Source organism: Populus alba, chromosome 2, assembly GCF_005239225.2.
Source record: "Populus alba chromosome 2, ASM523922v2, whole genome shotgun sequence".
NCBI classification, from domain to species: Eukaryota; Viridiplantae; Streptophyta; class Magnoliopsida; order Malpighiales; family Salicaceae; genus Populus; species Populus alba.
In genome coordinates this window covers 14,937,606-14,963,406 of record NC_133285.1, presented here as the reverse complement: position 1 = coordinate 14,963,406, position 25,801 = coordinate 14,937,606, and the positions used below count along the sequence as shown (strand labels likewise).

Here is a 25,801-nt window from a genome sequence, read left to right as displayed (position 1 = left end):
ACATGGGAACTGAGCCTTCTGACCTTCAAATTTAACTCCATAAAAAAGGGCTAACTAAATATGATCATGTAAAAAATTATCACTGAAAAACTATATTGTTAACTTGTAAAAATAAATTTATAATATTAACTAAATATATATATATATATATATATAATCTTTTACATTGCTAAATGAAAAATGAAAAAAGTTGAACCTGCATCTCATATATATACCATTGAGTAAGGAGTTGCATCCGTAGAAGCTCTAACTATAATGTGGTGTGTATTTATCTTGAACATTCAACCTCCACGTATCAAAAGGCCAATATACGGTTATATTGAACACAAAGTATTGGAGGTGTATTTATCTTGTCGCTATATATCTGATATTTTATATTTATAACACTTCCTGATATAAATTATTAATGTTTTTTCTTTGTTTGGAGAATTATGGAAAACCAGTAAAGGTAAACGTTTACTTCGTGCAGAAATGAAAATAATACAGAGGCTTGCAAGGCCTTTCCGCAATGTAACAGGCAACTGACAGGCACTTGGAACCCAGAAATTAACGTTTTCTGCTGGAACTGAAGACTTAGTAGCAGCAACTAGCAACAAGGACAGAACTGGGATGCTGCTCCATTGCTCAACTTCTTAATTTGAGTCAGACCACAAGATTACTCAAAATTTCTTCCTTCAGCAAGCTGTATTTATAGAAGTGAGAGAGAGCTAATATCATATAATTTTCCTACTGCTCAAAAAAGAGAAAACAATAGACAAACTGAGAGATGCAAAATGAGAATTAGAAATGCCTTCCTGAAATATGAGAACAACATTTCAATGAGCTAGGGCTGCGAACCCTTAATCATCAGGTCTGATATAATTTACACAAATACAACAAAAACTCACTGTGACACAAGTTATCCAATTCGAAGCTGGCTTGCTTCTTTCTTAGTCTGCAAAACCACTTATATATGTACAAAGAAGCCCCCAAAGTATGAACAATACACATCAAACAAGCAGAGCAGCAGCTAACATTTAATTCTCGTCTAACCACAAGTGCCTGACAGAAGGCCAATCTACAATTTGATCGTCTGGTTGATGGGAATTGGCAAGACCTTTTGATTTAGGGGGATCCACGCGAGCTTTTTATTTAGGGGGTTTCACGCGAGCTTTTGATTTAGCGGTATCTAAACGAGCTTCTGATTTAGGGGGATCCACATTAACAGGAGCTTCTGACAAAGGGGGGCCCACATTAACAGGAACTTCTGACATGATAGGGGGATCAGCATGAACTCTTGATCGGGGGGATTATGCAAGAGCTTCTGATTTAGGGGGGTCCACTTGAACATTTGATTTGGGGGGATCTAAAAGAGCTTCTGAGTTACGGTGAACTGAACCTGTGCTTCATTCTACTGCTCGCGTTGCGTTTTATTTAAAAAAATATCTAGATTCTATACTGTGGCTTCTTAGTTTAGATGTATGTGTCATGAAGTTTATCACGAGAGATTCTGTTACTTGTAGAGTTTATCAATGTGATTGTGATTTGAATTATGCCTATAATCTTTTACTTCTTTTTTTAACTAGTTTTGTCTTTGCTAGGAAAACTAGGAACAACCGGACACCAATTTAGCGGAATACAATTAACAAGTCCCAATTATTTCCCTCTTTGTGCAGTAAAAACAGAATCAACACAATGACCAAATATAATGCAAAAATCACACAAATCAACACCAAGATTTTTACGTGGAAAACCCGATGCGGGAAAAACCACGGGACCGTAGTCCACCTAAAAACTTCCACTATCAACAATAATAGGTTCACAACTGTTCTTCCTCAGATTCAACTAAGGGATACAACATAATATCATCAAGAACAACTTATTCTCGGATTACAACAAGATTATAAGAGAATTATTGGAGAAAAAATTCACAAACTGACAGCCCCGTTTTCTGTCAAAACGGCCAGCTTCCATGCCACCAATCTTCGATCCAACCGTCCAGAATGAAGAGAAACGTGTCTAGAAGCTACTGTCAAAATTTCAGCCGATCCAACGGTGAATGAGCTGGGAATCGAAGGAAGAGCACGAACTGCTCTGCTGCCTCTTCTTCCTTTCTTTCTCTCGGTTTTCTTCTCCTCTCTCTATTTTTCACTACTGTCATCTACAGTAAATATTTGTGTTTTTAAATTAAAGAGAGCTAGCCAAGTCTCTTGCCAATTAATATGGTGGTCCCACCATCACATGGTGCGGGACCACACACAACAAATCTCCCCCTCACGCACCATGTGAGGAATTCGTCATACTGGCGATCAATATGTAAACTTCAATTGAGGAGGCTCTGACAAGCCTGCTTTCCTTTTACAAAACTCAAACTTCTCTCTCGGTAGAGGTTTGGTCATCATATCTGACACGTTGTCATCGGTATGAATCTTCTCAACAACAAATGACTTCATCTCCATAGCATCTCGAATCCATTGATATCTAACCTCAATGTGCTTTGATCGAGAGTGAAAAGTAGGATGCTTACTGAGATGGATTGCACTTTGACTATCACAGTGCAACACAAAGTTCTCTTGAACTAGGCCAAGTTCATGTAAGAGCTTTTTCATCCATAACAACTCTTTGCCCCCTTCAGTAAGAGCAATATATTCAGCTTCTGTAGTGGATAATGCAACTCATTTTTGCAACCTTGATTGCCATGAGACTGCTCCCCCTGCAAACTTCATCAAGTATCCTGATGTGGACTTTCTAGAACCAACATCACCAGCCATATCTGCATCTGTGTATCCATCCAACACAGGTTTATTATTACCAAAACATAGGCTGAAACTAGAAATACCTTTGAGATACCTGAGTATCCATTTCACTGCTGACCAATGTTCTTTACTAGGATCGGAGAGGAACCGACTAACCACACCAACTGCATGAGCTATATCCGGCCTTGTGCAAACCATGGCATACATCAAGCTACCAACTGCGGATGCATAAGGAACCTTTTTCATCTCATCTCTTTCTTCATCACTTGAAGGACACTGCTTAGAACTTAGTTTAAAATGGCTTACAAGTGGAGAACAAACCGGTTTGGAGTTGCTCATGTTGAATCTCTCAAGTACCTTTTGAACATATCTCTCCTGAGATAGCCAAAGTTTCTCCTTTTTCCTGTCACGTGTGATCTTCATGCCAAGAATCTGTTTTGCCGGTCCTAAGTCTTTCATTGCAAAAGACTTGCTTAACTCTTCCTTTAACATCTGAATCTTCTTAGCATCATGGCCAACAATCAACATATCATCCATATACAACAATAGAATAATAAAGTTTCCATCAGGAAACCTTTTCATAAATACACAATGATCAGAAGTGGTTCTGTCATAACCATGATCCACCATGAAAGAATCAAACTTCTTGTACCATTGTCTTGGAGCTTGCTTTAAACCATATAGGCTCTTTTTCAACTTGCAAACTAACTGCTCTTTACCTTTTGCTTCAAACCCTTCAAGATGCTCCATGTAGATCTCTTCATCTAAATCACCATGGAGAAAGGCAGTTTTCACATCAAGCTGTTCAACTTCAAGATTCAAACTATCAGCTAAGCCAAGCATAACTCGGATTGAAGACATCTTGACCACTGGTGAAAAGATTTCTTCAAAATCAATACCCTTCTTCTGACCGAAACCTTTCACTACCAATCTTGCCTTGTACCTTGGTTGTGAGCAATGTTCATCAATTTTCAACCTGAACACCCATTTGTTCTTGAGTGCTCTCTTACCTTTAGGAAGCTTCACTAACTCAAAAGTATGGTTTTCATGCAAGGATTTCATCTTTTCTTGCATTGCTTTCAACCACTCACTTTTCTTCTCATGTGACATAGCTTCATCAAAGCATTCTGGCTCTCCCCCATCAGTAACCAGCACATATTCATGAGGAGAGTATTTGGTGGAAGGTTGGCGAGGTCTAGTTGACCTCCTCAATTGTGGCTCATCCGGAGCTTCCTGCATAACCTGTTTAGGAATAACATCAATATCATCATTAGCTGATTCAGGATCACCAACTAATGGCTCATTAAGAAAACCACCATTATCATCATTTTGCAAATCTCCCCCGTGATTAGCAGGCATCAAAGGTAACTGTGGAGTAGGTATTGGATTTGAATTAGATGGGATAAAAGTAGTAGACTCTGTTTTCTCCTTCTGTTCAAAGTCTTCAATGGTTTGATCTTCAAAGAAGATAACATCTCTGCTTCTCACAATTTTCTTCTCCTTTGGATCCCATAACCTATAGCCAAACTCATCATCTTCAGAGCCCAAGAAAATACATTGTTTTGTCTTGCTGTCAAGCTTAGACCTTTCATCCCTGGGAACATGTACGAATGCTCTGCATCCAAACACTCTCAAGTGTGCATAAGAGACATCCTTTCCTTTCCAAACTCTATTTGGAACATCAAAATCAAGAGGAACTGATGGAGAAAGGTTGATCATGGCAACTGCAGTCTTCATTGCCTCACCCCAAAAGGACTTAGACAGCTTTGCATGAGAGAGCATACATCTAATTCTTTCAACAATGGTTCTGTTCATTCTCTCAGCCACTCCATTCTGCTGTGGAGTTTTAGGAACTGTCTTCTCCAACTTGATACCATGTTCCCTGCAATACTTCTTAAAAGGACCTCTGTATTCACCACCATTGTCAGCTCGAATACATTTCAGCTTTCTACCAGTTTCTCTTTCAACTCTGGCATGGAAATCCTTAAAGACATCAAGCACCTGATCTTTGGATTTCAAACAAGTGGCCCAAATTTTCCTGGAGTGATCATCAATAAAACTAACAAAGTACAATGCACCTCCAAGAGACTTATCAATCATAGAGCAAACATCAGTATGAACTAAATCAAGAACATGTGATCTTCTATGTGAAGGTGATCTTTGAAATGCGACTCTATGTTGTTTACCAACTAAACAATGAGTACATGTGTTCAAGTTCATACCTTTTAATGGAAGGTAGTTCTTTTTGGCAAGGATGTCAAGGCCTTTCTCACTCAAATGTCCAAGTTGTTTATGCCATAAATCAGTAGAGCAATCTTCAATTGCATTCACCTCCCCTTTGATCACCTTGGCTTGTGACATGTAGAGACCCATCTTTTTTCCCTTTAGCAACAATTAATTAGGGAATTTCTGGAGAGTTTCCATTTACCATCTCCAAAGAAATTGTAATAGCCTTCTTCATCAAGAGTACCTGTAGAGATCAAATGTAGGCGCATATCAGGCACATGCCTAACATCTTTGAGTAGCAACTTGCACCCAGTATTGGTTTCCAACCAAATGTCTCCAATGCCCACAACACTAGCCATCCCTTGATTTCCCATCCTAACTTGACCAAAGTCACCAGCAGTGTAGGATGTGTAAAAATCACGTCGGGGTGTAACATGGTAAGAAGCTGCTGAATCTGCAATCCAGGTGGTATCCTGACATACAAGATTAACACAACCATCATCACAAATAATGGCAACATCACCATCAAATACAACTGCAGCTGTACCATTCTCTTCATTCTTGTCTTCATTTTTACCCTTTTGATCTCTTTTGTACTTTCTGCAATCCTTTTGCATATGCCCAGGCTTGTCACAATAATAACACTTGAAACCCTTCCTTGACTGAGATCTTCCTCTTGGCTTCCATTTGCCTTTTCTATTGCTGGATTCTCTATCTTGCTTGCTGTGAGAGAACCTGCTTGGACTTCTCCCTTAATTTTCTGTAACAAGTGCATGAGACTCGGAAGTGTTTGTCCCTTTCATCCTCTTCTCTTCGTTGAGGATACAATCCTTCACTGTTTTCAAAGTGAGCTTTCCATTCGGAGTAGAATTGCTAAGTGACACCACCAAAGTCTCCCAACTATCCGGCAATGAACTCAATAGGATTAATGCTTGCATTTCATCGGCTAACTCAAGATTCATCAATGACAGCTGATTCAAGAATCCTTGGAATACATTTATATGCACCGAAGCATCTTCACCATCTCTATACTTCAAATTCACAAGGTCTCTAGTTACAAAAACCTTGTTTTGTGCACTCTCCTTGGCAAAGGTTTCTTCCAACATCTTCCAAACTGTATAGCAGTCATGTTCTTGAGAAATATGATTATTAGACTTAGAAGATACCCATTTTCTAACATTAGCGGTAGCCTTTCTATTAAGCCCATTCCATTTTGCATCATCCATTTCATCAGGCTTTATTCCTTTACATTCAATCGGCAAAGCCAAATCATTGCAATATAAGTGATCCTCCATCATTGTTTTCCATAGGAAATAATTTGAGGAAGTGAGCTTTATCATGCCCGAATCTTCCTTCTCCATTTTAACTGCACAAAAATTCAATCTACACAACCAGTGCTCTGATACCACTTGTTGGGAAAACTAGGAACAACCGGACACCAATTTAGCGGAATACAATTCACAAGTCCCAATTATTTCCCTCTTTGTGCAGTAAAAACAGAATCAACACAATGACCAAATATAATGCAAAAATCACACAAATCAACACCAAGATTTTTACGTGGAAAACCCGATGCGGGAAAAACCACGGGACCGTAGTCCATCTAAAAACTTCTACTATCAACAATAATGGGTTCACAACTGTTCTTCCTCAGATTCAACTAAGGGATACAACATAATATCATCAAGAACAACTTATTCTCGGATTACAACAAGATTATAAGAGAATTATTGGAGAAAAAACTCACAAACTGACAGCCCCGTTTTCTGTCAAAACGGCCAGCTTCCACGCCACCAATCTTCGATCCAACCGTCCAGAATGAAGAGAAACGTGTCTAGAAGCTGCTGTCAAAATTTCAGTCAATCCAACGGTGAATGAGCTGGGAATCGAAGGAAGAGCACGGGCTGCTCTGCTGCCTCTTCTTCCTTTCTTTCTCTCGGTTTTCTTCTCCTCTCTCTGTTTTTCACTACTGTCATCTACAGTAAATATTTGTGTTTTTAAATTAAAGAGAGCTGGCCAAGTCTCTTGCCAATTAATGTGGTGGTCCCACCATCACATGGTGCGGGACCACACACAACAGTCTTGGATGGCTTTGAATTTGTCCCAGGACCTACTGGAGGCTTTGAACCAACTAGAAGAGGGGTCAAAGGATAACATTAAGAAATTGAGTTCTTTTGACAAGTACAAGCAAAAAGTTCTGCTCGGCCATCTTGATTGGTCTCCTATGCACAAAGATACTGCTTTCTGGCGTGAAAATATAACTAATTTTGAAGAGAATGATTTCCAGGTACTTGTTTTCATCTTCTCCTACCTTAATTAAGCACTTTGACGAGCTTCACAAGAAGTATGATAGATGGAAACAATCATAATTTTCTTGTGGCCTTTCTTTAAGTGCATAAATTTCTTGAATCTTGTGTGGTTCTTGTCCATTGGCTTTGGGGGTTGATGTCATTTCTGTGTAATTTGAAAGAGTTGTCTATTGACAAGAGCTTGACGATCTAAGATGGGTTTAGGGGATCGGCCTATATTAAAAACTTGTATTTTAAGATTTGAAACCCACATTTCTATTTTACTCCTGGATATAAAAAAAAAATCCCTGTTGCATTACCATATTAAAGAAAAGAAAATTTGTAAAATGTATTCATGATTACAACACACTAGTCCATAGCTTTGCAATTTAGATTGTAGCTATTATTCCCGTGTAGCATGTCCACTCTATTCTCTAAAATAAAATGGAAATAGCCAAGATTGGTATTAGCAAGAATAAAGTACAAAGAAAGTTTTTGATCTCCTCTCCATTAGTCTATTGATTAAACATGTATGAAGATTGCTGGCAATTGAAAGCAAGTGTAGTGAGAGCATCCCTCTCTCACTGAGGCTTGCATGTGTTGTTCTCTTTGAAAAGCATTCAAACTTGGAAGGGTACAGCTTACAAGTTGTAAAATTATTATCACTCACCGAGTCTTGATGAAGCTTGCTCTTTGATCATTAAGCTTCCTGTTTTTTTCTGCTCATTGTTTTTTTAAGAAAAGAATAATATACGTGATCAATGCTTTGGCTTGAGGAAATCACCTTGTCTTCTTCCTTTTTTTTATTGTTTTTATATACTTGGATTTTGCACTTGAATTTCTTATCTGCATTTTGCGCCTGGATCCTTCGGTTTCTTTTAGTTATTAAAAATCAGCAAGGAAAAGGAGAAACCCACCACAACTGTTAAATCACAAGGATCCCTAGATGGTTCTTGCATTGATTCTGTATATTTATTTTGGGGTTCAAAAGTTGAACTCCTTGTAGGTTAACTCTAAAATTTTAAATACCTAATTTGAGTCTCTATTACAATTGGGATTGAGCCACTAGTAGCATCAATGTTAAGTTCCTCAGATAAATGTATAGTTGATACACTCTTCTTGCTTGAATTTGATTGTATTCTAAATCCATTTCTTAGTTTTGCTCAATAACAGTTAAGTCACCTCTCTATTGCAAGTTCCAAACATGGGACTATATAGATTGTATGATAGGTTTTGTTCCATGTGATTTGAAGGCTAGAAAAATGTGCATCAAAATCATGACAACTACGGAACAAAATAAAACCAGTATATTAATTATTGTTTTTAGATTATTTCTCTTAAAATATGGAACCACTGCAGTGCTTATATGCCTTCTGATACAGATTCTGAGGGTCCTCATCACAATTTTGGACACATCCAATAATCCCAAAAGCCCTGGTTGTTGCTTGCTTTGATCTCTCGCAGTTTATCCAGAACCATCCTGCTGGGAGGGTCATAGTGACACATTGTTTTTTGACATATATAATATTTAAACTGATTAGAAAAAAAAAATCTAGTCAGATTTAAATAGCAGTCATAGATTGATTTATCTAGCAGAGAGGAACTGAGTTTCATGCAACAACAATGAAGTGGGAAGATTTTTCTGATTACCCGCAAATAGAAGTGAAAATAAGAGAGTAGTTTATTTCAATTTCCTTATTCCAATTTTAAATGATAAATGCTCCTGCCATCCACTTGCACCATCCACAATTCTTTTTAGATATTTTTCATATGTTGTCCATTTTTTAAATGAACTACATGGAGAAAAAAAATTATCTTTCCTATTTTATCTTTAATTTACAGATTTTTACATTTCTCAAAACTAAAATATCTATGAGAATCTATATACTGAGATTGTTGAATGACAATTTAAGTTTAAATTAATGGATATTAAGTTAACTCAAGTCAAATGAATAAGTATTTTTTTGATCCAATGAATATTAGATAAAATATGATTATTATTAATTCAATTTGAAATCTGCTCGAACCTAAATCAATATATGTATATATATATATATATATATATATATATATATATATATATATATATATATTAAATAAATATATTTATTAAATATTTATATTTTTTTTAATACAATATGATATATACATGTTTTAATATTGATATAAAATACACATAAATAATATTTATCATTTAATATATATACACACACACACACATACTTCAAAGATATATATTAATTATTTTATTTTTTATTGATTAATAAATAACGGATATCTTAAATTTAAAAGAATAGTTTATAAATATCTAAATTTTTTATCCAATAAATAATAAATAAAATATAAATATGAATAAATTAGAACCCCAAATACTTCAAATAGTAAATAATGTCTTTGATACAGAATTGGATTTTCGAGAGTGGATGGTCAAGGTGAGAATTAAATATTCATATTGCCAAATAATACTTAAAACCTAAGTAGGATCGTACAACCTTAAAATTCCCAAATAAGCTACTAGAATAATCATAAAACGTTTAGATTATTACTAAATGATCAAACATGCATGAATCATTGTCGTCTTTCTCCCTTCCTTGTCAAGTAGCCTGTAACTGGAGAAAAGTCATTACATGTTTTGAATATCTAGGTGACATGCATGGACATGCTACAATCTTTGCTAAATAAGTATAGCTTACATTATGATGTTATGGATAATTTAATTTTAAAAAATAATAATTAAATATAAAAATTTATGAATCTAATTAAATATAGAAAACAATAGACAAGTTGAGAAACTTGACTATGATATTAAATGCGAGACATAGTTTGTTCCTGGATTTTTTTTTTCCTCACATGTTCTTGGTGTTGTTTGATAATGTGGTGTAATTATTTTTTAAATTTATTTTAGTTTTTTATTAAGATTTTTTTTAGAGTTTTTGAATAATTTTAATGTATTAATATTAAAACAAAATTAAAAATATATTATTTTAATATATACCTAAACAAAATTTACTTTAAAAAAAAACTTATATCACACAAAAACAATTATTTCATTACTACATTACAGTTTACACAACAAATATCGGATAGCCCAACAATTTACGTACGCCAGGAGAGATGTTTCAATTCTGCTGTACCATGTTGCAGACTGAATCATTAGACCTGAGAGTATGAAATGTAAATATATATATTTCTAGTTTTGATTCACTCAATTTTCATAGCCAAACTTATATATATTCGTTAATTAACAGCTAGTTTTTTTTTTTCTATAATGAATGCTTGATAGAAAAACATTGATCAAGGAAGACAGGGTTGGCTAAAGAAATGATCACTGACATAGAAACTACATAGATTCTTAGAATGGGATAAGATCTCTAATTTCTTTTTGCCCACATGAGCCAGCATGCGAGCACAGAGAAATAACAGCCCATGAACATCCAACAGATTCTTCAGAAAAGCTATGTAAACATGATGATTGCAGTAATAATAGTGTTCATAAAGAAGAGATAAAGGAGGAGATAAAGCACTAGAAATAAGTGCTGCTAGTGCAGCATTTTAAATCTCATTAATTAGCATTGAAAGAAAGAACAACCATAGCAACATTTTATTTATTCTTTTGACTTAAAGACAGACTCCACATCTTCTACTTCTTGTGCAAGTCATGAAAATATCCAGAAGGGTTTTTCTCAAAAGCATCCCTAGGTATGCGAGCGTCTTGACCAGGAGCTTTCATGGTCCCCTCTTTTTCTGAGACGGTGACAGAACCAGTGACAGGAGCCCCGATTGCAGGAGCTTTGCTTGCATCACCACCACCAGGTATACCCGAAGACTTGTTGGATCCAGACATCTTGGCCTCGTTGTATTGCTTTTAAACAGTGAAAGTGAAAGATTTTGTGTCAAGTATCACTCTTCTGTTTCAAACAATAAGAGTGGGGTGGTGCTTATATAGTGCACTCTGGGAACTTGAGGATTCATTTTATATTCAATTCTCTCTGGAACTTGTGTGCCAGAAGATTGACAGTCAAATATCTTGGCAAGCTTTGATGAATGCACTGGAAATCACAAAGGATTAATAACTTTGTTCCCTGATAAAGTTTTCGTTTATGGAAAACCTTTTCTTCGTCCTGTATCATGGCATTGAGAGGCACGCTGGTTACTGGTGCGGCCGTCTCGTTTTAACCAAGATTTGCATGCAGGTTCATTTATTTCAGTTTTAAGTTAATGGAAAAAAAACAACCAGAACTCCAATCGTTAACTCAAAAAAAACAAATCTTTATATTACATTTATAATTTATAATATAATTAAATTCCCGACACCAATTCAATATGAAATATATAAAAAATAATTTTAATTTTTTACTTTGAGAAAAGGTACTTGTGTGTGTGTGTGTTATTGTAACAGTATAAAACTTGCAAAGAAAAAGTTTTTTTAGAAAACTTGTCAATATCTGAATTTATAGTTTCATTCACAGTTGTCAATATTATCTTTATATCACATTTATAATATAATTGAATTCCCGGCACTGATTAAATATGAAATATAAAAAAATATAATTTTAATCTCTTATATTATTAAAAGGTTCTTATATATAAAAAGAAGAAGAAGAAACTGTATTGTTCATATATTTTCTTTATTTGAAAAACAGTAGAAAACTGGTAAAGAAAAACGGTGAAGAACTTTTAAATTATTTTTCCAACTCAATATAAATCTTACTTTAGTTTTCTAAGAAATTAGAGCATTACTCAAAATCTCTGAACGGACGTCCCTAAATTTTCATTCCACAGTTGCTCTTTTCTTTTGATTCGGTGCTTCTGCTGCGTGAAGATGCTTGACTCCCAGGTGACATCTTTCGTGAAGATATTTTAGAATGATGCTTGGGTATGAAAATCCTACGCTATGTATCCCAGTATTTTGACTCTGGATTTTTTCTCATCTGGATAAACTGTAATCAGGACATGCATCTGGATCATATTTCGAATGTGCTTCCTTTAATCTCTGTAATGAAATTTTAATTTCATAATCAATCTATATGATACCACCTGGTTTTCACCATATTATACCTCATTTGTCAGGATTCCTTACATGCTAGCATGATACTCTATGATACCACCTAGTTTTCACTTGTTAAATTTAAGGTTAGCTGCATGTTCTTGGCAGAATTACATTTAGCCCTGACAGCATGAAATGTAAATATCTGCCTTGTCGTGTTTCTGGTTTTCACACGAATTTCATTGCCATACCGGTGATTCTTTTACTGCTAGTTCTTTTAATGGTGAATTCTTGGTAAGAATAAGAACACTAATAAAGGAAGGCAGCTTGGCAAAGTAAGGATGATCAATGACCTTGAAACCAAGTGGCCACATGAACAATTCCGCCAGCAGACGAGCACAGAGAAATAGCACACCGTGAAACACTAGTATATGGTCTGCTTAGTTGTTTCAGTACAAGCTCTGAAGAATTGTTTTTCTTTTAAGTAGAATTAAGGAGATATCGTAAATATATGCATGTTGACTTAAGAAAAGCTATGTGAACAAGATGATTTCTGAAATCATACTTTAAATGGTCATAAAGAACAGATAAAAGAGAAGATAAAGCAGTAGAAATAAGTGCTGCTAGTGCAGCATTTTAAATTTCATTAGCATTGAAAGAAAGAACAACCATAGCAACATTTTATTTATTCTTTTGACTTAAAGACAGACTCCACATCTTCTACTTCTTGTGCAAGTCATGAAAATATCCAGAAGGGTTTTTCTCAAAAGCATCCCTAGGTATGCGAGCGTCTTGACCAGGAGCTTTCATGGTCCCCTCTTTTTCTGGGACGGTGACAGAACCAGTGACAGCAGCCCCGATTGCAGGAGCTTTGCTTGCATCACCACCACCAGGTATACCCGAAGACTTGTTGGATCCAGACATCTTGACCTCGTTGTATTGCTTTTTAACAGTGAAAGTGAAGGATTTTGTGTCAAGTATCACTCTTCTGTTTCAAAAAATAAGAGTGGGGTGGTGCTTATATAGTGCACTCTGGGAACTTGAGGATTCATTTTGTATTTAATTCTCTCAGGAACTTGGGTGCCAGAAGATTGACAGTCAAATATCTTGGCAAGCTTTGATGACTGTACTGGAAATCACAAAGGATTAATAACTTTGTTCCCTGATAAAGTTTTCGTTTATCTAAAACCTTTTCTTCGTCCTGTATCATGGCATTGAGAGGCACGCTGGTGACTGGTGCGGCCGTCTCGTTTTAACCAAGATTCGCGTGCGGGTTCATTTATTCAGCTTCTGTCAATGGAACAAAACAATTAGAAATCCCATCAACACATGGGAACTGAGCCTTCTGACCTTCAAATTTAACTCCATAAAAAAGGGCTAACTAAATATGATCATGTAAAAAATTATCATTGAAAAACTATATTGTTAACTTGTAAAAATAAATTTATAATATTAACTATATATATATATATATATATAATCTTTTACATTGCTAAATGAAAAATGAAAAAAGTTGAACCTGCATCTCATATATATACCATTGAGTAAGGAGTTGCATCCGTAGAAGCTCTAACTATAATGTGGTGTGTATTTATCTTGAACATTCAACCTCCACGTATCAAAAGGCCAATATACGGTTATATTGAACACAAAGTATTGGAGGTGTATTTATCTTGTCGCTATATATCTGATATTTTATATTTATAACACTTCCTGATATAAATTATTAATGTTTTTTCTTTGTTTGGAGAATTATGGAAAACCAGTAAAGGTAAACGTTTACTTCGTGCAGAAATGAAAATAATACAGAGGCTTGCAAGGCCTTTCCGCAATGTAACAGGCAACTGACAGGCACTTGGAACCCAGAAATTAACGTTTTCTGCTGGAACTGAAGACTTAGTAGCAGCAACTAGCAACAAGGACAGAACTGGGATGCTGCTCCATTGCTCAACTTCTTAATTTGAGTCAGACCACAAGATTACTCAAAATTTCTTCCTTCAGCAAGCTGTATTTATAGAAGTGAGAGAGAGCTAATATCATATAATTTTCCTACTGCTCAAAAAAGAGAAAACAATAGACAAACTGAGAGATGCAAAATGAGAATTAGAAATGCCTTCCTGAAATATGAGAACAACATTTCAATGAGCTAGGGCTGCGAACCCTTAATCATCAGGTCTGATATAATTTACACAAATACAACAAAAACTCACTGTGACACAAGTTATCCAATTCGAAGCTGGCTTGCTTCTTTCTTAGTCTGCAAAACCACTTATATATGTACAAAGAAGCCTCCAAAGTATGAACAATACACATCAAACAAGCAGAGCAGCAGCTAACATTTAATTCTCGTCTAACCACAAGTGCCTGACAGAAGCCCAATCTACAATTTGATCGTCTGGTTGATGGGAATTGGCAAGACCTTTTGATTTAGGGGGTTTCACACGAGCTTTTGATTTAGGGGGTTTCACACGAGCTTTTGATTTGGAGGTATCTAAACGAGCTTCTGATTTAGGGGGATCCACATTAACAGGAGCTTCTGACAAATGAGGGCCCACATTAACAGGAACTTCTGACATAGGGGGATCAGCATGAACTTTTGATCGGGGGGATTCTGCAAGAGCTTCTGATTTAGGGGGGTCCACTTGAACGTTTGATTTGGGGGGATCTAAAAGAGCTTCTGAGTTACGGTGATCCACGTTAACAGGAGCTTCTGACAAGGGGGGGTCTACCAGAGCGTCTGATTGAGGGAGATCAGCGTGAGCTTTTGGTATAGGGGGGTGTAGGATAAGCAAGGGCGGTATGTAGATTGATATGATGGCGATTGCAAGAATGAAGAAGAGAGAGATATACAAGGAGACGCTTAAACTACGAACCTGCAAGCAAATTATCAGAGTCAGCACACTTTATGTTGCCGAAAGACAAGCCATGAAAAGTATTATTCAGTAGCAGAAACGTATAGTGATGTTCCATGTCACAGTTTCAGTTTGATAAAACAAGTTGGACACTATCCAAATATACGTATGACATACAGATTGTTCTCGATGATGCTATAAAAGTCAGTCTCCCTGGTATTCAATTGCATGCAAAAATAAATTTTCATCTAAAACACCACATAGAAAGTAATTTTCAAGGAAGAAGGAAAGTTCTGATCTTCCAAGCAGTGCAAGCCTTCTCAAATCTAATTTAGTTCACTATGAATGTATTTTACATCAATCCGTAAGGATACAAGTGCATTGCAGGATAGTAGGTATAAAAAATAGCAGAGCAAGAACCGCCCAAATGAAATAAGGTGAAATGCAGTGGGATCAGTCCTGGGATGTGGTTCTTCCACAAATACTTTTGACAAACATTCATGAGATCTGTAATATTGTGACCGATAAATTTGGGAAGCATAAAAACATCGAAAGTGTTTCCTACAGCTGAAAAGAATCTTGTTAAAGTGATCTTGAAACCATGCCACAGACTTTCCATGTTGACATCTCAGGCAAGGACACGCGAATAATTTGCCACTCAAAAGAAAAGGTAGAAGTTTCTACAGTTGAATGTTTGTGAAAGCTACCAATCAGGAAAAATAAAGTGCAGAGGTGATTGATATAAACCAAACCTTTTTAGCTATCTGGCGTTTGTGAGGAAGATTTTTATCAGCATGCTCCAGGGAATAATGCAGCATGTTAACTATTGCCAATTCAGTTACTGGATCATGGCTTTCTGCAAGCAGAAAATGGTTATGATTAAATCTCCTTAGCTCTTTGTTACAAAGTCCTACTGACAAATAAAAATATGTACAATTATTTCACAGAAAAAGGTCAATTATGACAAAGAAGAAAAGAATCAAAGAACCAGATGGGATCACCTGGAATGTCAAAAATTTGTTTCGCAGGAGGGATACCTAGCAGCTCCCCCAAATGAACACGCACTCGGGCACGATCATTGAGTGAAAGTAAATCACCATGCGTCACAACAACCACAGGTTTATCATCTGCAATGATAAGAATCAGGAAACATTAGGCAATTAATATAATTATGAACATAAGAAAACATTGATTGAAAATGAGATGAGCTAAGGCCATAACTATAGGACAAACTACTATATAAGAAAGACATGCAGATCATGTTCTAATTTCTTATGAAGTTGCGATGAACACCGACCAGTCTAGCATTGTTATTGTCAGAAATAAATTTAGAGGTTTCACAAAATTAAACATCAAAGAACCATAAGGGCTTCTGACATGAAACTTTAGTTTGTGGAGAGCCTCGAAGCAGTGACGGAGAGTGGATTAGATTTTTTTGGAGAGCTAGAATAATTTTGAAACAAACCTAAAATTCAGGGACTAGAGTGATTTTCTGAAAATTTTAGGACGCCACAACCCTCTCAAGCTTGGCTGATGGCCACCACTGCCCGGAGGAATAACTGTACAGTGAAAGAAGCAGCTCCTCTTGGAAAAACAAATTGACTTGGAAATTATATAAAGATGATATAAAAGAGGAGCTATGAACCTCTGAGGATATGCGTGTGCTTGACCATAAACACGTTACAATTTAAGAAAAGAAAGCAGAATTATCTTGTACCATTAAAAGATATATATGGGCAGTCAAAAGTTTTAGCAATCATCTGTGTATACTTTTTCCCTTCGTCTACAAGATTATCCATGGATTTCAGAACTGCAAGCCCGTCAACAACAACTATGACAAAGGTAACCATCCTGGTTTCCTTGGACTGACAACCATTCCCACGAGCTTTGCACTTCATGTGGTTCCTCAAATGTGAATTATCTGATGGCCTGATAGGAAATCATAGCAGTGAGATTATTTAATGTAAAACAAACCTAAGCTTGCCAAACCTAATGCTGAGAAGCTAGAAATTCAAACCTAATAATGAGCTCCCGATGATGAACACCTTTTGTGATCCAATTCTTCAGCATGTTAGCATTGTCATATGAGTCATAGGACAAACCACGGGTATCATAAAGACAGAAAGAAGTTGAACTTCTTGGGATCATATATTCCTGAAGGAAGTAGGTTCCATCTGCAGCAGATGAGTTATCTGCAGCAAGAAATAACTTCAAGTATCACTGAAATGAAATGAGAAAATTTACTTTCTTAAATAATTGTCCGAAATAAAAGTGAAGATTGCATCCATCAAAAAGATCCACAACATCTTGATTTCAAATGGCATTTAAGTGACAAAAAAGTAGCACGTACATGATACTTGAGCTCTTTCAGATGCAAACTTGTCATCTTCAAACACCTTAGAAATTCTATTTATAAGGCTGCTTTTCCCAGATCCCTTTGGACCGATTACGAGGAGGACTGTTGTGTTTGGCACATCAAAGTCACTCAATTTCATCCCAATCACATTCTCCATCCATCCTCCAGGAGTATAACTGTGAAAATCATATACAATGTGTACTTAGATTAGACATCACATATTCAAAATATGATGATTATAATAATGAAAAGAAGATTTATTTCTTGAAACAGCCTAGGTCCTGATTTGCCAAGTCAATTTCATAAAGCCAACATGCAGTAAATCCAAAAATTTTTAAAAGGAGCCCGATTAAAGGCAACCATCGTCATAAGATGGCATAAGCTGAAATGCACCATCAGTACAACCAACAGAAATTAACATACAGAGATATTTCTCCAGTGGACCTTGCCTCTCAAGAGCAAAATCCTAGAGAACACCCAAGTTGAATAAGTAGTTCCTCACTTACCATACACAGGCAAGCAAACTGATACTTCAAAATTCATCCCTTTCTTTTCCTCCAATATCTAAAACTACGAAATACAACAAGTCAAAATGAAAACTAACTGTGAATACCTCAAGATTTTGCTCTTTCCTTCCTCCAAGCTCTTGCTTCTATCCTTCAACTGATCATAACTCTGCAAGACTTCCCTGTAAGCAGTACTCGCCTTCTTCTGGTTGGCTTGAAGTTCCAAAAAACTTGAAGGAATTCTAGATCCTTCATACACCGACCCAAACTCTCCATCCATGGTTCCACCCTCATTTTTCTCTTGAAATCTATGCACAAACAGACTCAGATTTAACAATTTACCAGCATTTTCAAATAAATACAAAATCCCAATTGGGTACTGAGCGAAAATAACAGAAACAGAAAGAGCGGGCCTTTCTCGATGTTTCAAAGAAAGACTGACCCTTTTCAAGCTATTGCTAAAAATTAGGCAGAAACAATCATGAGGGTCAATCATGATAGTTTTTCTCTACCACTCATTTATGCTTAATTTTAGAAACTCAACAGTAGCAATAAACGTAGATGTCAAGCTTAAGCTTCAATTTTTCTGTTCCAGTGGTTACTTTCTAGGCAAGCAAAAAGGAACCAAGCAGAGATTAAGGAACTATTTATCAAAAGATTAGTATGGTGAGTAGAGATACCTTTGAAAAGAGAAGGACCCGGGAGGAGATGATGATGATGATGATGATGATGATTGCAAAGAATTTTGTTCCACCGAGGATTCTTCCGCTGCATAAGCAAATTAAAAGGTGTATATCAATCACCACTTACCACCGTTTACAATTCTCTCATTCACTCCAAAACACAGAGCCGAAAAAGTAATAGACAGAAAGAGAAACGGGATACCGGGGGTGAAACCGAGAGGCATATCTTCGCCGCCGCCGCCGCCGCCGCCGCCCATGTTTGCTTGCTTGCTAGTTGCAGTTGGTTTCTGTGTGCAGGGAGGAAGAGCAAGAGAGACCTTTGACCTTTTTTCAAGCAGGTTTTTCTTGCCGGTTAAGGTATTGTTAGTGATAATGGTAATTGCTGTTTTTTTTAAAAAATAATAATAATTAATTAAAATAATTTTTTAAAATTTATTTTTACCATCAATATATTAAAATAATTCAAAATTATATATATAAAAAAATGTAATTCAAAACAAAAAAATAAAAAATTTTAATATCACTTTTTTAATTAAAAAAAAAAACAATCCTAGAATGTTTAGGATAAAGTTTTAAAAACTTACAAATTTTTAAAATTAAATTTTATTTAATATTTTTATATCATCTGTTATTAATATCAAAAATAAATAAATAAAATAAAATAAATATTTTAATATATTTTTAAATAAAAATATTTAAAAAACAAGCAACTTTTAAAACTCCTAACCACTCTTTAAAATTTACTTAGAGTTTTGACTTCTGACCTGGCATGAGAGGTTAATGGAGACAGCCACAAGTCAATGAATGATAATATGGTGGCATCATGCCACGTGCTCGTCTTTTCTCTTCTTGATGGCAATTTTATCTATCCTTTCGTGCATTAGATTTTAAACCTGATCGGACTTAATGTTTGAATTTCGAGTTTTGATCAGATTATTAAATTATTTGGTTCAGATTTTATATAAAAAAATTAAAATAATATTTTTTTAATAAAAAAAAAATTAATAAATTGTAATTGGATTTTTTACCTGGTTTTACTAAGTTATAATATAATTATGCACAAAACTCAATTACAAAAGTTAATTTTTTTAGTTTTTTTTAGTTTTTTTTTTAATTTCACGTCAAAAACTAAATCTCCACCACTAAAACAAACACATAAGCATACGTGGCAAGATGCTACACGACCATTTGGCAGTGCTGTCTGAATAAGATAGCCAATTTTTTAAGAGAGGCTAGGCGTATTGGCAAACACTCGTTCTAGTTCGGCCTGGATGGTGGGGGTTGGATCCTCCTCAACTTTGGTTTCTAATTCTATACGCCACAATCCTACCCAACTTCAACTAGAAAGTCTATGATGCCCACATAAAATGGCTTTTTAGGACATATTCTATTCGGTATCGGGTATTGTTATGAATTTGATCACGGTGGAGGTGCTCACAGAAGTTTTGTGCAAATCGAGAGTCCATCACGGTTCAACATCCTTATAATAAGGTTGTGATTACTAACTGGTTTGAAATAAATAAAAAATAATAATAATAAAGGTAGAATTGTGGCTGCTTAAAGAATTTGAGATAGAGACATTATAATAAATTTATTTTTGGAATAATTTTTTAACTTGTAAAACATGAGGTACATGTAAGATATATCTTTAAAGATAATTTTTTTTTAATATGTTTATAAAAAACTTTTATTTTCAAAATCATTCATTTAATATGGATAAAAATATTTGTTATTATTATTTTAAAACTCAACTTCAATCAACCGTCGAGATCTAGATTACGGGACAGGCTGACATGAGTCATCATTAGAAAATAAAAATAGTTATTATTATGGTTTTAAAATTCCAATTCAAACACCGTTTTGGGGCAAGGTCTTGGTCACGGGTGGAATTAATCATTAGCCTAAGTGAATATAAGAACAAAAATAATTATTATCATAGTTTTAAAACCCGACTCGGATGTAGTCAGGAGGGTAAGCCCAATTGACCCGAGTTTATGTAAAATAAAAATAATTATTATCATGGTTTTAAAACTTGATTTGGGAATCAACCAGGGAGAAGGGCCGAGTCTTAGATTAGAAGGGTTAGTCATGGTTGACTTGAATTAATGTAAGAATAAATATTATAATTATCATAATTTTTAAACATGATCAGGAGATAACAAAGTCAAGGCTTGGGTCACGGGTTGGAAGGATCAACACGAGTTGATCCAGGTCAATGTATGAATAAAAATTATTATTGTTATAATTTTTAAAACTCGACTCGAAAGTCGATCAAAGGGAAGATTTAGGTCACAAGTCAGGAGAGTCAACCTAAATAACCAAAAAATAATAACAATAAAAGCAACCATGTCTTAACAAGATAATTTTTTTTAGAAAAAACAATGGATTTTTTATCCATGTTTTATCCTAAGTTGAACAGGGTTTTTTTATTTAGTTAGGCCGGCCAATTTTTCATTTTTTTTTTTTAGACTCTGACAAGTCCAAGCTTCGAGTCAACCTATCAATTCAATCCTATTTTTATAAAATAGTATTGTTATAATATTATTAATTTCAATACTTGGTATAAACTAAAAAAATATTTATTTTTTAAAAATATATAAACTTGACAACAATACATATTAGCGGTAAAATATATCTTTTTATATTTTATCATACATTATCTACTATAACCAAATACAATACAAAAATAATTATTTTATTATACATCATTACAAAACACCATTATATCTTTATTTATTTATTTTATTTTATCTCTATTGTTTTTGTCTCTTCTTTTACGAAGAGAATAACCAAACGCTGTCTGAGGAATTGTTTTCTATGTGTTGGCTTCTACCAGCTAACAACTAGCGGATGACAGGGGTGGAGGGGGCCTTTGTCACCCCAAGCCGAAAACATTATATAAAAAGCCATTTGCTCTGCACTTTGTTGTGGATGATATAATTGTTTTCATAAATAAAATAAATATGCTAGTCTTTTCAAAGTATTTTTCTTTTCATATAAAATGAAAATAAAAATAAAAATACTTAATTTAAAAAAAAACCTGAATAAACTAAAGTTTACATGCCAAAAACGTGATTTGAATCAGACACCCCCATTGAATTTAATATTTATTTTATTTTCATAATTAATTATCACTGTATTTATACATCAATCATTCAGGTGGATGAAACCTTTTAAAAAAATAATAATAATAAGGGATGCACCTGGAACTAAAATAAAAAATAGCCCTAGTTTTTTAAAGTTTGATAATAAAAGAAGGTTATTTTTTCTCGAGATGAATAAAAAAGACCATTTTAAAACAAGTAAACAAATAATGAAATGGTATTTTTTAAAAGGATTAAAAATACATTAAATTAAAAAAAAAAAAAAAAAAAAAAAAAAAAAACATACCAGGTGCAAGCCTATCATGTGATTAACTCATAAAAAAATATAAACTGTGCGTCAGGCCCAAGAAAAAATCATGGCCCTTAAACCATTATTTTTTTCCCAGTATCATCAAAGGACGGATTAGTCGTTTGCTAATCCTGATGTCCAAGGATTGTTGAAAAATTAAGTTTTAATGATTTCTTGTTAAAAAATTTAATTTTCAACTCATTTTAACCCAAAACATATTAAAAACATATTAGACACATTTATAAACCCACTAATAACCTCAAAAAAAATAAAAAACAGCAAGTCAACCTAAAAAGCTCTTCCTAGATTAATGTATGTCAACTTTGAACACACCACTTGTTTTCAATATCTTTTCAGATTGATCCTTCTTTTTTTCTAGGAAGCAATTAGGTATCAATTTTGCAATTAGAACTCAATAGATAGAAAAAATATTTGGGGACCAAAATGAAAAAAAGAAAAGAAAAGCACTCTGAGTTCACATTGCACTGTAAGTGCATGGTGTTTTACACTGTTGAACACCGCTCTCCTTGCCCCCCCCCACCCCCCACCCACCCGCCCCCCGGGGGCTTGAGCTTGGCTCCGATGGTGTTTTTTTCTTTCTTTCTGTTCGCTTATCATGGGGAATTTTTTAGGTCTATTTTTGGAGGGCTTTTTTTTTTCGTTCATTTTATTTGAATGAATCACTTTATGTTTTTTATTTTTCTTATGTTATTTAGAAATATAGGCAAAACTTTTTAGCCTTTAAGCATAACTTCGATACGAGCAAGAAAAACTGATAGTTTTGTCCCATGTGAAGTTTTATGAAATCTTGTATACAATAATTTTAATTGGATGCAGTCGAAATTGATTATGAAATCAGTGGCTGTAGAGGTATTAATTAAGCATATTAATTATATATATAAAAAAGATCACAGTGGATTGATGCACAATAAATCGGATCTCCAGTTACTAAGAAAGTAAAAGAAGCATGGTTACAAGACAAGTAGCTTTGTGATTGTGGTTAAAAAATTCGGTTCAAATTATGATTAAAATTAATATTAAATAAAAAATTAGTTTAATGTTTTTTTATTAAACATACTTTTCAAATTGAGATTATAAAATAACTAATATATATATATATATATATATATATTTTGATGGTTTTTAATTTAAATATTGTAAATTTAACTATTACAATTATATCATTAAATAAATAATACTTGATATCAAATATTTTTTTATTATTCTATTAATTTATCTATAATTTCATTATGCATGAAATTTATTTGATAAGAACTATAGTTTTCATGATTTTTTTAGCGTGCAACAAAATCAGGTAAAATATCGATAGAAACAAAATTGGAATTGTGATCAAATTATGTAAATGCTATGTTATCATGCAATTTCTTTCTAATTTATGTAATGTCAATTAATAATATTAAACAATAATTTTTTTAGTAAAATATAATTTAAAAAAAAAATTTACTGGATCAGACGCGATCGAATGAATAGTGGTGTCACTGTTCACGTGAACAATGACATGTGAATTAACTCACCAACAACACTAGTGGAGATAGTGGAACGTGGGCAATGACAAACACGAAAAGAAACAATTTTTTACTTTTGCAAAATCAATTTTTAGTGGAACCTATCTTTAAATTTACGTTTTAATTTTTTATCAAACAATTGTAAATTATGATTGGAACAAAACTCAGTTCCAACCATGGTATCAAATAGACACACAACTCAAGATTTGAGTCCTGAATTAACAAGTAGATATATAAATTCACCAAGTCAGCTCAGATTGTTTTTAAAAAAATAATGAAACTGATATCAATGTATATTAAAAAAATAAAATTGTTTAAGTACAAAAACCAATTCAAAATAAAACCTCCTTGGCATAGGTTTAAAATTGACATGTCATTAAATTAAATCACCAAGCCTGACTGTTCTATAACACTGAAATTAATTGTTTAAAAGTTAAAATTATAATTTAAAAATTCAACTCAAAATTCAATTAGAAATAAGACTTGAATCATGGGTTAAGAATATTAATCTATAAAAAATTCATAAAAGAAAAAATGGATCAAAACAATATGGTTGACCGGTTGTTTTCTCAAAAAACAAGGCAATAAGTTTTTTACTTGGTTTTAAATGGGTTGATCAGATCATTGATTAACCCAATTTTTTTATCGAGTTAGTTTTTTTTTTTTCTCTAACTTATATCAGTTCAGGTCTCAATTCGACTTATCGAGTCAATTTAGGTTTTTTAACTATAATTAAGAGAGCATTTAGCAACACGAATGACTGCATGTTTTGTTTTAATGATTGTTTTTGTTTAAAATTATTTTTTTATATTTTTAGATTATTTTGATGTATTGATATTAAAAATAATTTTTTTAAAAAATAAAAATATATATTATTTTAATATATTTCTGAGTAAAAAATACTTTTAAAAATAATTAATATCACAATATCAAATATCAACTAAAATCCATTTACACAAGAAAGCCTCAAAGTCCTTACTTTTCACTATTAAAAAATAAAAAATGTTTTTTTAAGTCTTAATTTTTTTATATAATAATATTAAAAATAAAACAAATAATTTTTTAATATATTTTCAAATAAAACAATACTTTAAATTACAACCACTGCTTATAATTTCAAACAGTCCAATGCTTCAAAAACACGTTTCCCTCTTGTACCTGAAATTACCAAAATATTTCCATCTCCCTTGGTAGCCAAGACAACTCCCCAGACGAACCGGCTTCCGGTCCAGACTCGCGTCGTACCCCACCGTAACGCCATAAAACCGAGGGCACATCAAATATCTTGAATGACCAAAATAACCCAATTCACTCCTTCAAGTGACGGTCAAGTCCTCCGCCATTCCCGCGTCACCCCATTCTAGAAACGCCAAATCCATCCCACCGAGTAAATTATATTTTAGTCCATTTATGTTTATAAAATAAATAAAATAGTCTTTTTAGTTTTAAAAATTAATTAATTGGTCCTTTGATAAATTTCGACTATGCCTATTTTGATATTTCTCTGTTCTTGAATTTTTTTTTCTCGTTACTCCTTTTATATTATTTACTGTTTTTTCTTCTTTTTTATTTTTTAAAATAAAAAACATTGTTTAATGGAAAATAGTCAAAGCTATTCCACTGCACATGGAGCTAGACGCAACCCTGGGAATAAAGGTTTCGTCATCATTATTAAAAAAAACTAAAATTTATTATTGTTTTATTGTGAATTATGCATAATGTAATTTAGGTAAAATGATTATGAGCCCTTTAACAATAAAAAAATCATACTTGTAGGTAGAATTGTATTTAAATATAATTATTGCACACTGTAAAGACTCTTATGCTCTTGAAAAAAACAACAACATATTTAATGTTCGAAGAATGTTTTAAAATTTTAAAATTTTTTATATGGTGTAGTTATCGTATAACCCCTAGGGTTAATTTTGTTTTTGCCTAAAATCAAGGGGTATTTTAGGTTTTTAACCTCGGTTTTCTTGGAATTATCCAACGGGGTCTAGTCTTTCTATAATTAAAAAAATAATTGGCAAGTCTAAAGCAAACGCCAGTAAATGGGAGTCGCTTGTGCCATTTGGATAGAGTGTGCGACACCTTTTGGTAGCTTTTAGTAGCTTTTCGCACTGGCGTTGAAAGCATCGTGTCACCCTCTTCATGGTGGGTTGATGTATGTGTGACGTAGATGGGATCCAATGACAATTTTTCTCCTCTCACTCTTTTATATCTTCTTCACCTCAAAAAGATGTAATTTA

At 33.9% G+C, this 25,801-nt stretch overlaps 1 protein-coding gene across 5 annotated transcripts; it reads right to left on the bottom strand.

Annotated features, from left to right (window-relative positions):
• Positions 1–267: 267 nt before the first annotated feature.
• On the bottom strand, positions 268–18,992 carry LOC118049933 (uncharacterized). Of its 5 annotated transcripts, none has more exons than XR_012169030.1 (11): positions 18,836–18,992; positions 18,631–18,718; positions 18,058–18,258; positions 17,439–17,620; positions 17,106–17,280; positions 16,806–17,017; positions 16,090–16,215; positions 15,841–15,944; positions 14,656–15,109; positions 888–1,123; positions 268–682 (listed from the first exon to the last, which is right to left on the bottom strand). XR_012169030.1 is itself a non-coding variant. In XM_073407280.1 (11 exons), the coding sequence occupies exons 1-11, from the start codon at positions 18,888–18,890 to the stop codon at positions 1,017–1,019; spliced, it is 1,671 nt and encodes a 556-aa protein (XP_073263381.1). In that variant the 5' UTR covers positions 18,891–18,992; the 3' UTR covers positions 768–1,016. The 5 variants fall into 5 exon arrangements, 3 of the variants coding, with proteins under 3 accessions (XP_073263381.1, XP_034916010.1, XP_073263380.1); XM_073407280.1 differs by lacking the exon at positions 268–682 and having other exon boundaries at positions 768–1,123; positions 14,656–14,768; positions 14,802–15,109; XM_035060119.2 differs by lacking the exon at positions 268–682 and having other exon boundaries at positions 768–1,123.
• Positions 18,993–25,801: the final 6,809 nt, after the last annotated feature.

What these genes read in the sequence shown, in the direction of transcription:
- LOC118049933 (XM_035060119.2), bottom strand. Translation starts at nt 18,890, where the DNA reads ATGGGCGGCGGCGGCGGCGGCGGCGGCGAAGATATGCCTCTCGGTTTC. An exon ending in GGGTCCTTCTCTTTTCAAAG is followed by an intron (nt 18,259 to 18,630) that starts GTATCTCTACTC and finishes GTTTGTGCATAG; the next exon opens with ATTTCAAGAGAAAAATGAGG. An exon ending in CATCGGGAGCTCATTATTAG is followed by an intron (nt 17,018 to 17,105) that starts GTTTGAATTTCT and finishes ATTTCCTATCAG; the next exon opens with GCCATCAGATAATTCACATT.